The 14,489-nt window shown below is 53.1% G+C and overlaps 1 protein-coding gene and 2 long non-coding RNA genes across 29 annotated transcripts in view; 1 reads left to right on the top strand and 2 right to left on the bottom strand.

Moving 5' to 3' along the window:
- The window catches only part of ZFHX2 (zinc finger homeobox 2), a 31,740-nt gene that overhangs the window by 5,647 nt on the left and 11,604 nt on the right, over nucleotides 1–14,489 (top strand). For 10 of the 17 annotated variants that reach the window (XM_019832826.3, XM_023255593.2, XM_045059695.1 and 7 more), the window contains exon 2: nucleotides 12,283–14,372. In XM_019832826.3, coding sequence (XP_019688385.3) covers nucleotides 12,332–14,372 — 2,041 coding nt within the window. In that variant the 5' untranslated portion in view covers nucleotides 12,283–12,331. Of the gene's footprint in view, nucleotide 1; nucleotides 378–2,654; nucleotides 2,747–3,372; nucleotides 3,989–4,028; nucleotides 4,663–8,681; nucleotides 9,426–9,857; nucleotides 9,997–11,586; nucleotides 11,963–12,282; nucleotides 14,373–14,489 lie in introns of those variants that run through there. The other 7 variants (XM_019832825.3, XM_045059694.1, XM_045059693.1 and 4 more) reach the window with 7 other exon arrangements.
- Nucleotides 6,134–8,789, bottom strand: LOC111560860. Its single transcript, XR_002743015.2, has 2 exons — nucleotides 8,652–8,789; nucleotides 6,134–8,038 (listed from the first exon to the last, which is right to left on the bottom strand). It is a non-coding gene; the product is annotated as an uncharacterized LOC111560860 (long non-coding RNA).
- Nucleotides 9,986–14,489, bottom strand: part of LOC102899889 — a 28,253-nt gene continuing 23,749 nt past the window's right edge. For all 11 annotated transcript variants that reach the window (XR_006599414.1, XR_006599413.1, XR_006599411.1 and 8 more), the window contains 2 exons: nucleotides 10,737–10,840; nucleotides 9,986–10,293 (listed from right to left, as the gene is read on the bottom strand). This is a non-coding gene — a long non-coding RNA (uncharacterized LOC102899889). The remainder of the gene's footprint in view (nucleotides 10,294–10,736; nucleotides 10,841–14,489) is intronic.

Genomic DNA, 14,489 nt, shown 5'->3' with positions numbered 1-14,489 from the left:
CTTGTATTTGATTGCCCAAGGTTCACTAGATCCTGCAGGAGCAAGAGAAGGGAACTTGGGAGACAGGGGGCATTGAAGACTGGGTGGTAGGACTGAAAGACAGGCAAAAAATGAAGAAAACTGGAAATGGCAGTTACAGAACATGAGACGGGCGTTATGAGCAGGGAGGAGAGTTATTGAAAATGTAAGATGAACCTAGCTCTGGGTTTAGGAGTGGAGACTGAAGCTGTAAATGCAAAGAGAAGAGATCAGAGCTGTGTGAATGTAACCTGATGCAGGTATAAAGAGGAGGGTTCTGAAATGGCAGCGGGCACAGTGGAATTTGGCTGGGGCTGCTTTAAGTTGGAGAGATGAAGCTGTTGGGTGAGAGACCCAGGGTGAGTCATGATGGTCTTATGAGCAGGGGCCTTGTCCATCTACTTTCCGACTGTTTTCCCAGCACCTCGCCCAGCGTCTGTCACATAGAAGATGCTTCATATCTGTTGATCGAATGTTGAATAATAGGGAAAAGCTAAGGGAAAAGAGTTTCCCACCTCCCTCTTATCCCAACCTTCAGGCCTAAGTCTGCATAAGTGGGCAAGTCGGGAAAGTAGAAACTGAAGGAAAGGTCTGGAGGGGAGTTTTCTGATCAACACTGAGATCTCAGGTAGAGAGAGGAGAGACTAGGTCAGGGGCACACCCCCGGAGTCAGCTCAGGGCAGCCACACTTGGAGGGTTGACTCCAGGGTCTGATCCGGGGAATCTTTGTAGAGATAATAGGAAGAAAACATGAATGAACAATCTTAGGAGCCCAAGAGGAAGATGTGGAGGAGGGTGGAGAAAGGAGGTGGTTTCCAGAAAAGGTTGGGAGCTGTTTCCAAAGACAGAGTGGGTGGATTTGAATTGGAAGTGGCATCCCGGGCCGACTGCATTCCCAATCATGAAACCACAACTGAACCCATCATACCCCTGCCCTTCCCGCCATGTGACAAAGAGTTCATAAAGCAACACCAGGGCCATCCTAAACACCTTATCCCAATCCAGGCAACTCCAAGGAAGTCAGCATTGGCCAAGTAGGCCAACAAGCAGGAGGCACAGACCTGGATGTAAGAACCCGGTGAGGGATGGCCTTGATGCCTGATTGCTCACTGTTGAAAGAGTCCAGAGGTATCTGGAAGGTGGGGAGGGAGGCAAGTGATGCAGAGCTCACCACAACTCTGAATGAAATCTGCAGAGAGGTCTCAATACACAGAAGGTTTAGAGAAAGATGCACTAGTCAGGGATTATAACCTGTCCCGTTTCTGTGGTGAAGAGTCAGAAGGACTCTGAATGGATTGGGACTCTAGGAAAGAAGACCTGGAAGGGAGCAAGCAACCTGGGAGCCCTGGGGGAGAGAATCTGGCTATAATAAGAAAGGCCAGGGTGACTGGAGAGTTCTGGGGAGGGGGGCACCCCGAAGGGAGGGCAGTGGCAGCTGGATGCACTGTCAGCCGCCACCATGGACTTGGGCAGCTCATATTTTGCAGCAGGCGACAGGCTGTTGACACGGCGGTCCTTTACCTCACCGTTAGAAACTCATTTCATTGATTTTTCCATCTTTCTTCTCTGGCTTCTCAGTCATCCCACCACTCACTTTCCCAGAGCCCCTTGCCTCTCTGGGGAATGCCCCAGGGGACTGCCTGCCCACCCCTCCTCCACCCCAGGTTCATGTGACAGGGGTTAAAGATTTAGAGGGCCTTCCAGCACCCCCACTCCCCCCCCACCCCCACCACCGAGGTAATCCCATTGGTTCTCAGTAGCCCCCTCTTGTAGGAACTAGTCCAGAGACCAGGGCTTCTGTTAGGTCGTTCAGGATGCCCAGTTAAGAGGCGACAGGGCTAAGATCCACCTGTTCTGTCACCAAGCTATACCACTGAAGTGCAGGCTGCATGTCCCTGGAAGGAGACATCTTTTTCTAATTCCGCCTGACACAGCTTGGTATCCCTTAAAATTTTTCTTTCAAAGTCAAGTGAGAGAACAGGAGCGGCCTCTGTGTTTGGACAGGAATAAGGGATTACATTAAAGCTAAGCTTCTAGCCTTGGAGTCACATCAGGGCCATCCACTGGAACGGTGCTTGCACAGGCGCCTGTGCAATTAGGAGGACATAGTAGCAAGAGCTCCCTTCTCAGAGAAGGTAAATGTATGCAGTGTCTAGTTCAGTGTAGTGTGTTGACCTGCAGGCAGTGGGGCAGGATGGGTGTGGGTCAGAAATTTTTACTTCATGTGTGGACATTTCCCTAGTGCCTCCTCCAGTCACAGCCAGCTACCCTCAGCCTCTCCCTCTGGGGCTGGGATCGGACAAAAGGTTAAGAGTCAATTGCCAGTCATTTGGCTTCTCAGTGAAGGAAGGCAGAGGGTGGGACAGAAGTGTTAGATGGGGTTTCCCTGAGGAACGAATGGGATACATGCCCTTTCTATCCTCAAAATTTTCAGTCCTTGTTTTGCCAGTGACCACCCCCCCCCCCCCCCCCTCAGTCTTATGGCTCTGTCCTCCTTTTTCTCTCTGGTCTCTGGGAGGTTGTTTCTCTGGGGCCCAGTGTGCCTTGGGTGTGGGGTGTCTGAATCCAGATTCTGCTACCTCCTCTGACTCATGAGCCTGTCCGCCCCCCTGGCAACTGTCTTCCTTTCTGTCCAGCCACTTCCAGGTCCTGGACCACTGGCCTACTTGGGCCGGAATGCCTTCTTCCATCTTGTTTCTCCCGGCTACCCGATTTTCAAAACCCAGAGGTAAATCCTGGTGCTTCCGGGAGAGGAGTGCACTTGAGGTTAGGAAGAGAGACCGGGGCAGGCCAAGAAAGGAGTGTGGGACGGATAAGGGCAGGGAGGAGTGGGAGAAGTGGGGGCAGGCTGAGTATGACCGAGGAAGGGAGTCCGAGGTAAAAACCATGTGACTTGGAGCCGACGTGAAGGCCACAATTTAAATGAAAAAGAAAGGAGGGCGGTAGACTGCGCGGCCGGGTAAAGAAATGGGAAGAGCAAAACCGGGAGCCTGACCCCCTGCCGGGAAACGAAGGCTGTGGGGAGGAGGAGGGAGGGAGGGAGAGTGGCTGGGGAGAGGCTTCAGGCGGAAAAGGCAGCTCTGGCTCAGCCTCTGTGGCAGTCCTGAGTTCAAGCCGTGCTGGCTTTGACCCTTGTGGGAGGAACTGAAGTGGCAAATTAACGACGATAATGAAGTCACTGCTCCTTGTTTGTCTTTGCTGGTTTCCCCTTGAGATTTGTCCTCTGGCCAGACGGGGCAACGTGGGGGAGGGGAGGGCCATCGGCGGGGAAGGGCGGGGGAGGGGCGCGGAGGAGAGGACCGGGAAGTGGAGACGCGGGGGCCGAGCGGACCCGGGCGAGGAGGCGGAACTCAGGCAGGGAGGAGGCCGAGGGAAGGGGACGCGCCAAGAGTAGGGGAGAGGAGAGAGCGGCGGCAAGACGGGAGGGAAAAGAACAATGGAGAACAGGGCAGGGAAGCCTGGAAGGAGGAGCAGAAGACCGGGCGGGAGAAGGAGAGCTGGCACCGGGAAATGGCGAGCCGGAGGGAAAGAACGTGGCCGGGGCTGCGGGAGCTGCAGCTGGCGGGGCCAGTGGGCGGGGCCTCATCTCCATCTCTAATGGCTGTGAAATGAGGTTAGCTCCATTAGAGGCGGCGAGAGTGTAACGGGATCACACTCATTAGGGCTGGGCCATCCCAGTAATTACCACCACCCCAAACACGCCCGCGCCAGCCGGGCCGCCGAGCACAAACAGGCACGCGGCAACACACCCGCACCGGGCAGCCCCGCCGCCCGCGGCCCAGCGAGCAGCCCCGGGCCCACGCGGGCAAGAACTAGGGCCTGGGGAGACCCAGCCCCAGCTGGAGGTCTGACAGCTAGCGCCTTCACGAACCCCGAAGATGTGCCGGGACAGACACCTACGCCCTCAGCCACGCACGCAATCAGAAAGCAGTGAACACACACGTAAACCCCAACTCAGGAAATAAGGCACGTGAGTGAATAATTATCGTTTCTATTTATTGATCCTAAAGTGCTGGCCTGGATAATGATCATCTCAACGGACACAACTCCATGAGGAACTATTCCCCATTCTGTATACGAAGAAACAGTTTTTAAGCAACCCACCTGAGGTCATTTACATAATGCAGACAACTAAAATTTGATTCCAGGTCTGTCTGACCCTAAAGGCCAAGTTCTACAAGAATGCTCTGCTGCTTGTCTTGAAGCTCATATGTTATTATGGATGCGTATGTGTAGACCTCCAGCTTTAAGAGACATTATCACAAATTAATACGCATATCCCCTACCTTTTGATTTCTATCTCCAGCCACCCCCCAAACACAAACACACAAAAGGAATGGCCAGAGCCCCTCATTGACTGCAATGTGAATAGCACCCCCTGGAGTTGCACAAAGCAGTGGTCCTGTTCTGGCTCATCTTTTACTAAGAAACTGAGAGCAGCCATCTAACACCTTCAAGCTCAAAGAGGAGCCTGACAGCTTATATGCTCAAGGGGACACACATAGGACAGAGTAACACACAAAAACCTCAAAGACCTTATTCAAAATGCACAGCAGCCAGAGTTCAGAAGCTAACAAATTAACCCAAGAGCCGAGTGCTGGGGTCAGGCTACGGGAGTCCAGTCTAGACTCCACATCTTTCCAGGTGTGAGACCTTGAAAATTCCTTTCCCCATCAATGTCTGTTTCCATGTTTGTAAAATGGGAATGAATGGCTGTATCTATTTCATCAGATTCTGGTGGAGAATTAGGGGATGCAATTTCCAGGGCTTGGCACAGTGCTGGCACATGGTAAACATTTAAGGATACTATTATTATTAGTTGTCTTGTTGTAACACTATTTAAATGGAGCCATTACTATGACAAGGTTCACGTAGACTCCGAGAATCAGAAGGTTTTATTTATATTACAATGGTATTCTTTCTATTAATTCTAAAGAATTGTGTGTAATTCCTTTCAAGTGGTCCTCTATGCCAGGAGCAGATAGGTTCCTGAATCTGAACTCAAGAACACTACTCCCTGCCCTCATATAAAAGGGTTCAGAGCTGGCTTTGTGGAGTTGTCTGAGCCTGAGTCTCCCAGGGGCACCTACAAGATCACACAGCTCCACACGGCTGTCCTAATCCTTGTGGTGTCATTAAAGGAGATGCATGGGCAAGAGGGTCCACTCCTCTCCAGCACGTCCACCCCTCCAGCAGCAGACACCCTGCAGCCCACTCAACAAAGTCATGCAAATGTGGATGGATGTTCCACTAGCTGGTTGTGGTTTTAGTCCACGGCTTCCCTTTGACCCGTCTGCTCCCAGCCTATCCCCATCTTCCTCCTCTCTGCCTCTGCTTTCTCCTCACATCTCACCTAGTTCCATTATGCCCACCCGAAGCATCTTGCAAGGTGTAAGACACAGTTCCCGGGCTCCATCCCTCTCACTGGGGACAGGCCACCTGCCCAATCTGATGCCAAAGCCGGGAGGCCTCCATGAGATTCAATAATCACACTTGTGGATCAAGATTTGGCCCCATCCCCCAACTTCCCTGCCCCTCCCTTTCCCTCCCTCCTTCTTCCCTCTTCCTCTCTACCTTAGCTGTCTCTTTCTTTACCCTCTATGACACACCTTCTCCTGCCTAAGTGCTTCATTCCCTGCCAACTCTCATTTTCTGTCTTTTGGACAAACATATTTCACAAAGTAAACACTCCCAAATATTTGGGGTGGGGGGAGATGGAGAGGTCTAGGAGAGGTAGGTAGCATTGAAATGGAGGAATAGGTACTGCTGAAACTAATATTACAATATGTTATTTACTAGAATTTATTTTTTTTTAATTTTTTGTTTATTTTTTTATTTTTGAGAGAGACAGAGCATGAGTGGGGGAAGAGCAGAGAGAGAGAGAGAGAGAGAGAGAGAGAGAGAGAGAGAGAGACAGAATCCGAAGCAGGCTCCAGGCTCTGAGCTGTCAGCACAGAGCCTGACATGGGGCTTGAACCCACAAACTGTGGGATCATGACCTGAGCTGATAGGACGCCCAACCGATGGAGCCACCCAGGCGCCTCTGTTATTTACTAGAATTTAAATAAAAACTTGAAATATGAAAAAAAAAAGAATGGAGGAATAGGAGTACCTCTTGTTTCCTTTTGAATAGGAAGGGAAGATTTAGACATAGACAATGATAGTGTTTTTCGGTTTTTTGGGGGGGGGGAGTGTGAGGGGGAAAATGATAGTTTATTTGTTTATTTTGAGAGAGCGAGAGAGAGCAGGGGAGGGGGCAGAGAGAGAATCCCAAGCAGGCATCACACTGTCAGCAAGGAACCCACAAACTCAAGAGTTGGACATTTAATCGACTGAACCATCCAGGCGCCCTGAGAAAATGATAGTTTTAAATGAAGGGAGTGGCCATATAGTTTTGATCCAGGTATTAACCGCTTTTGCACCCAGTGCAACTGTGAGCCTGGGCAAGGCTTCCATTCTCTGCTCTCGGATGATGGGGTGTCTCGAGGCCTGGCAATCGAGAGGGCCAAGTGAGAAATGAACTCTGCTGCTGGGCAGACTTAGCTTTAAATCCTGGCCACTGAAGACTCTCCCCTCCGTTTTTGAAAAGGGCAGAAATTAGAGGATGAGTCCTGGTCAAGAAGGAGCGAAGCAGAAGGAAAGTTGTCACCCACCTGGGAACACCTCACTCTGCTCTGTGGGAGGAGCTAGCCAAGAGAGAAGGAAAAGAACCAGCCTGACTGATCACCCAGAAGGCCAGGAAGGAAGGGATCATTCTTCCCATTTTCCCAGGTTGCAAGTAACTTACCAAGGTTGCATAGCTGGTGAGTGGGGGAAGCAGCCCAGCACTGAACCTGGGGCTGCATGAATCCATAGCCCATGTTCTTACACTGCTTTAAAAATCAAGCTCATCAAGTTAGAGTTTATTGTCTATACCAAACAATCCCTGTTAGGCAGGGCACTCTATATTTCCTTTTTCTTTTCCCCACTTCTCCAAGGCTTCTGCCTCTTAAAAGCAACAGGTTGAGACAAAAAGGGGCAAGAGGCAAAATGAGTGTGGAAGAGGGCAGTGCCCTAGGCAAGAATTTCAGAGAGAGGAAGAAGAAGAGGAAAGGTCCTAAAAATGGACTCTTCAGTAAGGGAGAGGGGATAGATCCAACAGTTGGAAAAGTGAAAGGCAAAACTGTTCGGAAGGCTCTGATGTGGAAATCATTGTATGCAAATTTTAAGCAAATGTGCTGGTGGCATCTGGTAGACTTTCTGGGAAGGTCTTTGCCATGTCCTTGCGTCTGGAGAAAAGAAGGGAGTGGGATTTTGCTTTAAGTGGGATTCTGGTTTAAGGAGGGGAGCGGGGAAGAGAAAGGCAGTCTGTTCCCCCGGCCTGGCATGTTTTCTCCTTGGTGATGTTCCTTCCATAACCACTAGGGAGCAGTAGTGTTTCTTCTCCTCTCGGTGGCCTGCTTGGGGCGGAAGGGGGCGCCATCCAAGGGTAGCCCTGGTCTTGCCGGGCTCCAGACGGGAGCTCCCGTCGCTGGCTTTGCCTCCATTTGCTGCACCCGTGCCCAAGTTCCTCCTCGGGGAGGGATAGAGTCTCTCTGTCCTCCGGCCGCGTTTCTTCGGTCCTTCCTTTGCTCTTGCTCATTTGGCTCTTGTGCCTCACTGTGTTCTCCCTGCCTTGTGCGGTCTCAGAGCCCACCTTTTCAGACGTCCGTAACTTCATATCCAAGCCTTTCAGTCCATCTCTTAACATCTTTCTCTCTCTCGGTAGCTTTCTGGGTCTACTGTCCGTCTTGGAGCCTCCCAGCTCCCCGGCTTCTTCCTGTTTTAAGCACGGTGGATCTGCCCCCCGAATAGGGAGCATTTATCAAGAAGGAGGAATTCTTGTCCAGCTATTTACTGGGTGCATTTCTGCACACCTCCCATGGAACAATGTTTGCAGTTCAGTGATTATGTTTGGGGGGCAACTCCTCCCTAGCTGAGCTTTGAAAGTAGCACTTCCAGCCTTCCCTTCTCATCCTGAGCAATAACCATGGACCCGGCTCTGGAAAGAGGAAGAGGGCAGTAGTAAAACAAAACAAAACAAAACACACACACACACACACACACACACACACACACACACACACACACACACTCTTCTATTCCTCCATAGCTTTCTCTCCATCTTCCCCTTACTCCTCTCCTCCCCCTGTGAGGGAAGGAAACATTAGGGATGGAAATGGAATGAAGGGGCAGCAGGGGAGCTCTGGAGACTGAGCCATTTTGGAGCTGGAAGATTCATCTCAGGGGATGACTACACCCTCAGAACTCTCCACCCTCCCTTGGCTCCAGGCCTGCCTCCTCCCATCCCCCTCGGTGGCAGCAGCCTTGTAATTTAAAGCTCTCTCTGTCGCCTCTAATGTGATCCTCTCGTTTTATTGACTCTCTCTGCCGTCTGTGGCGCCCCTTCACATCAATCTCCGCTCTAATCACACCGCCGCCACTGCCTGCTGTCTCCCCTAACCCCTCTCCTCCTGGGCCCCAGCCCTTGCAGCCACCTCTCCTTTGACTGTCCCCCCACGTCCACCCTACACCTGGACCGCCCTCTTCCTCCCTCCCTTCCCCAGAGGCGGGAGTGCCAGGGCCCTTGAGGGTGGCCTTCTCCCCTTCCCCACCTCTGAGATGTGCCCCAAGGGAGAGGAGACGCCCTTAAGGAAAGCCCGGAACTACAGGAGGAATGGCAGTGGTCTGAGGGTGAACAGGACTCTTGGCCTGGAGGTGGTAGGTGGAGGGTGACTTGGTCTGTCATCCGGCTCTGCATCATCTCCAGAAAGAGCTGAAAACTGAGTTCAAGGTAGGAAGGGCAAAGAGAGGGACACAGAGATTCAGAGAGGGAAGGAGGAAAAGATTGAGGAGGAGGGAAATGGAAGGAGGAAAGAAAAGGTGAAAAAAAAAATCATTGCTGCAGTTAAAGGTTTGTAATAAATAGAGGGTGATGGGAGAAGCGTGGAGAAGAAAAGGGGGGGAGCTGGGGGGGTGCACTGAGGCAGAGATAAATTTGCAATTGAAATTCTTTCCTGTAGAGGAGGAGGAGGGAGGTGGGGAAGAGATTTGCAATTTTAAACAGCTGCCGACCTACCCTTGGCGGTCTGGGTCTCACCCACGAGCTAGCCCAGAGCTAAACTCCTTTGGTTTCTAACTAAGAATCAGCTGGGTCTTTTTCCAGTCCTGGGAAGTAGAAGCTTTGGAGAGAGGATGTGGGGCTTAGGTCGTTCTAGCACCTCCTCTGAAGTTAGATCTGGAGTTGTGAATCAGGAGCCAGGAGGAAGCAGCTGATCGATGTGATGTAGGCGCGGTGGCCCAGCGGGGATGAAGCACCACCCGGGTCAGGCCTCGGTGGCAGGGCCCGGGAGAAGCCCGGCTTGCCCAGCCTCACTTCTTCCCACCAGGTGGGGCAGCAAAAGGGTGGTGGGCCCCCACTGTGAGGGGTAACAGTGGACTGTCAGACCCTCGTGATCCAGCGCTTTTACCCCCTACCCCCAAGGATTCCGTAGGAGAGACACCTTTCTCCCAGTTTCGGGCTTCTGCTTTCTGGTTATCTAGGATAACCCCTCCATCTAATACCTTTACTTCCCTCCCGGTTCTCCAGCTACCTCCCCCCACCCCCCAGCCCTCCACCCCTTGCCCAGGTGCTGATTTGCATTTTCATTAGCATGCTGATCCAGCCCCACGCGGAGCTACTTAATGGCTCTGACTTCACGCCTGGCTAGCCCCCTAGGAGGAAGGGGGGAAGTGGGAAAGGGGGCCTGCAGGCTGGGTGGGGCCAGGCCGAAGACCCATTCCTAATCAAAGAATCTGAAGGTGAGCGTTAGCGGTGGCCCAAGGAAGGAAGGAGAGACCACATCCCTTCTGGAAGCATGGGCTTGAACGCTAGAGATTGGCTGGTAATTAAGACCTGGAGTGGATGCAAACCACTTGGGACATTGGGAAAAGTATGGGATGGTGAAGCATGGGGAACTGGTGAGTTTGGTGGGGACGGGAAGCAGGGTGGGGGGGGGTTGCGGAGGGGGAGGAAGGTGTGGTAATCAAGGTAAAAAGGCTGGGAACCGTGTGGGAGGCCTGGCGTTTCCAGTAGCTGGAGGGAGCCCCGGAATTCTGACTGCTAGACCTCTGGAGGCTCATTTGGCCTTTCCTGGGTCTGAGGGACGATCCAGGTAGATGGAGGGCCCAGGTCTCTGTGCCCCGCCAGTCCTCTGGTTTCCCCTCCTTGGAGTTGTGTGACAGCAGCTCACTCAACCTGTTTCTTGGCTGCCTCATCTGCAAAATAAGATTAAATGAAATAATTGATGAAAGCATTTAGCACAGTGCCAGGACCATGGCATATGTACCTTAATAGCTTTTAGTAATATTACTGTTATTATTTTTTTAAATCTCTTTGTGGGGGAGGAAGCTAATCACATAGAATCGGTTGTCTTCCAACTGGCCAGGGAAGCCTCCGCCTATTTCACATGCTTGTGACCAGAGATGGCTCTGGAGGGCATCTGTGAGAGCAGCACCGGGCCTGCAGGCCAGCAGAAATTCACTGTGGCCTCTCTGGCTCGAGGACCTTGACTTAGGGAAACTACCCCTTCAGTGAGTGGAAAATCTGAGGGTCTTTCCTAGAGTTCATTCATTCAGCACACATGTGCTGACTGTGTGGCGGGTATTTTTCTTGGTGCTAATGATAGAGAAAGTAGGGTTCCTACTCTGATGGAACTTACCGTCTAGAAGGGAGAAGTAAGTAAACCAGGAAATATCAGGTGGTGAGAAATCTCTGAAGAAAGTAACCCCCCGGAGCATGTTAGCTTCCATAGGAAGGGAAAGCCTGTTGGAAGAGGTGATATTTAAGCAGACACCTGAATGAGAATTTGCCACCATGCAGAGGTCTGGGGAAGAGTCTTCCTGGCTGACGGAGTAAGCTGTTTAGCTTAGGCAAGGCCCTAAGGTGGGAATGGACTTCGTGTGTTTGAAGAAAAGGCGGCCAGTGGGCTGGAGGCAGCCAGCCAGGCAGGGTGGAGAGTATTAAGATGTGTCAGAAGTAGGCCGGCATCAGATCAGATAGATCGTTTTGTAGATCAGAATCCTTTTGGATCTTATTCATTGTACAGTGAGAAATCACGGATGGGTTCTTAAGGATATAGTACAATTGACATTTTTTTTTTTTTTTGGTTTATTTATTTATGAGAGAGCGAGGGGAGGGATAGAGAATCCCAAGCAGGCTCCGCAATGTCAGCACAGAGCCTGATGTGGGGCTTGATCTCACAAACCACGAAATCATGATCTGAGCTGAAATCAAGAGTCAGACACCTAAACAACTAAGTCACCCAGGCACCCTACAGTTTACCTCTTTTTTAAAGAATTTTTTTTAATGTTTATTTACTTTTGAGAGAGACAGAGAGAGAGCATGAGAGGCAGAGAGGCAGAGAGAGAAGGAGACACAGAGCCCAAAGCAGGCTCCAGGCTCTGAGCTGTCAGCACAGAGCTCGATGCGGGGCTCAAACTCACAGACCGTGAGATCATGACCTGAGTCACGGACGCTTAAGCGACTGAGCCACCCAGGCGCCCCACAATTTACCTTTTAAAAGATGTTTAAGATACCTGAAATTTGCTTTAAAACAATACAGGAAAAGGGAAAGTGGGTAAAGATATGGATGAACCAAGATCGGCCATGTGTTGGTGGCTGTTGAAACTGAGTCATGAGTACAAAGGGGTACCTTATGTTATTTGGTCTACTTTTATATAGGTCTGGCATTTTTCATAATTGAGAATTAAATGAAAGGTCATTCTGGCGGCTGGATGGAAGGAGACTGGGCTGTAGGGGCAGCAGTGGAAACGGAAGCCGCCGTGGAGCTCGGCACACTGGTTCAGGAAAGACCATGGCTGGGGCGACACTGATGCTACTGGAGACGATGCTAGCGGAGGGATGGGACGCCTGTCTGTCTGAGAGGTTGCTGTCCCGTTGTATGTGGGGAGCCGGCAAGAGGAAGCTTCTAGGTTTTTAGCCTAGCAACCAGATAAATGGTGGTCCCAAGTTTTGAGATAGGGAAGATGGGAAGAACGAGTTTGGGGGGAGAAATAGAGAGTTCTGATTTTGGACATGTTATGTTTGAAGTGTGTTAGCACTAAGGTGAAGCTTCAGGTTGGCAGGTGGGTAGCTGAGTCTGGTGCTCAGGGAAGAGAATGGGGCTGGAGTACCTGGAGAGTCAAGGGCCTGTCTGGGTGTCTCCTGCCACCTCACAGCCCCGCTCTCTCCATGTTTCCCCCCAGGGTACTTGCCGTCACGCTGAAATGAACCCCCGGCGCTCCTCCGTCTGCCATGGCCACCCTTAACTCATCCTCTACCACTGGCACCACCCCCACCCCTGGACACAATGCCCCGTCTCCGCCTCCGGACACCTCCCCCCCTGGCACCCCCGCTGATCCTGTCACCAAAGATCCCCCTGCTGCCCCCTCCACCTCTGAGAGCATGAGGCCCTCAGAGCCAGGGGGACAGGCCCTGGAGTCGGGCTGTGGCCTCGTCCCACCAAAGGAGACTGGGGAGCCCCGAGAAGAGGCTGGCTGTGGTGGCTTCTCACCAAAGGACCTAGGAGTGCAAGAGGACAAGGAGCAGGAGGAGGAAGGAGGAGGGCTCCCTCCCATGGACCTAAGCAACCATTTATTCTTCACAGCTGGTGGTGAGGCCTACCTAGTAGCCAAGCTGTCCCTGTCAGGTGGCAGTGAACTCCTGTTACCAAAGGGCTTCCCCTGGGGCGAGGTGGGAATCAAGGAGGAGCCCAGCTTGCCCCTCCTTGCCCACCTACCCTCTGCACACCTCACTGCCCTTCACATCCAACATGGCTTTGACCCAATCCAAGGCTTTAGCTCTTCTGACCAAATTCTGTCCCATGATACCTCAGCGCCATCTCCGGCCACCTGTGAGGGAAGGGATGGAGCCTTCTGGAGCTACCAGCTGGCTCCAAACCCACCCGGAGATCCCAAAGATGGCCCTATGGGGAGCAGGGGAGGAGACCACAGGGCACTCTTCTGGCTCTGCCTCCTGTGCCGCCTGGGTTTCAGCAGGGCCCAGGCCTTTATGGGTCACACACAGTCTCATGGGGTGAAGCTAACCCCTGCTCAACATCTGGGCCTGCCCAGTAATGCAGCTGTGCTTCAGGTGGGAGATGAGGGCCGCATGGCCCTCCTAAGCTTTCTGGAACCAAAACCACCTGCTCGCCCCCCTTTAGAAATGCCCCTTGATAATAGCAGCATGGTGAACACAGAGGCCAATGTAGCCCAGACTGAGGATGGTCCCCCTGAGGCAGAAGCTCCTGTCCTGCCTGCGGAAGAAGTCAGGGCACTTAGCCCACCCTCCCCCGCAACAACTCCCGCCACCTGGGACCCCAGCCCAACCCAAGCCAAAGAATCGCCAATGGCAGCTGGCGAGGCAGGGCCAGATTGGTTCCCGGAGGGGCAAGAAGAGGAGGGAGGGCTCTGCCCCCCACTGAACCAAAGCTCACCTGCCTCTAAGGAGGGGGGCACTCTCTCTGCCCCAGTCGGCTCCCCCGAAGACCCCAGCGACCCACCCCAGCCCTACCGCCTAGCTGAAGACTACACCCCAGGCCCTGCGGCCTTCCAGGGCCTCAGCCTGTCCAGCCACATGTCTCTGTTACACTCTCGCAACTCTTGCAAGACACTCAAGTGTCCCAAGTGCAACTGGCACTACAAGTACCAGCAGACCCTGGACGTGCACATGCGGGAAAAGCACCCGGAGAGCAATAGCCACTGCAGCTACTGCAGCGCCGGGGGCGCCCACCCCCGCCTCGCCCGTGGAGAGAGCTACAACTGTGGCTACAAGCCCTACCGCTGCGATGTCTGCAACTACTCCACCACCACCAAGGGCAACCTCAGCATCCACATGCAGTCTGACAAGCACCTGGCCAACCTGCAGGGCTTCCAGGCAGGCCCCGGTGGGCAGGGCAGCCCCCCGGAGGCGCCACTCCCATCCTCTGCCGGGGACAAGGAGCCCAAGACCAAATCATCCTGGCAGTGCAAGGTGTGCAGCTACGAGACCAACATCTCCCGCAACCTGCGCATCCACATGACCTCTGAGAAGCACATGCAGAATGTCCTCATGCTGCACCAGGGGCTGCCGCTGGGCCTGCCGCCTGGACTGGTAGGGCCGGGGCCCCCTCCCCCGGCAGGAGCTGCACCTGCCACCCCCCCTGAGCTCTTCCAGTACTTTGGACCGCAGGCCCTGGGGCAGCCTCAGGCTCCCTTGCCTGGCCCCGGGCTGAGGCCAGACAAGCCCCTGGAAGCCCAGCTGCTTCTCAACGGCTTCCACCACCTTGGAGCGCCTGCTCGCAAGTTCCCCCCACCAGGTAAGCAGCCTGGGGTCTGCACCTGTTTCCCCTTCTCCCTTCCCCAGGGCCAGACTCGAGCCTCTGCTCCCTCCTAAGGGTCAGCCCCCCACTGGGTAACCCCAGCTCCCTCGGCGC

The sequence above is a fragment of the Felis catus genome, chromosome B3 (assembly GCF_018350175.1).
Source record: "Felis catus isolate Fca126 chromosome B3, F.catus_Fca126_mat1.0, whole genome shotgun sequence".
Lineage (NCBI taxonomy): Eukaryota > Metazoa > Chordata > Mammalia > Carnivora > Felidae > Felis > Felis catus.
Note: the sequence above shows the minus strand (reverse complement) of the source record. Positions and strands in the feature narration are given on the sequence as shown.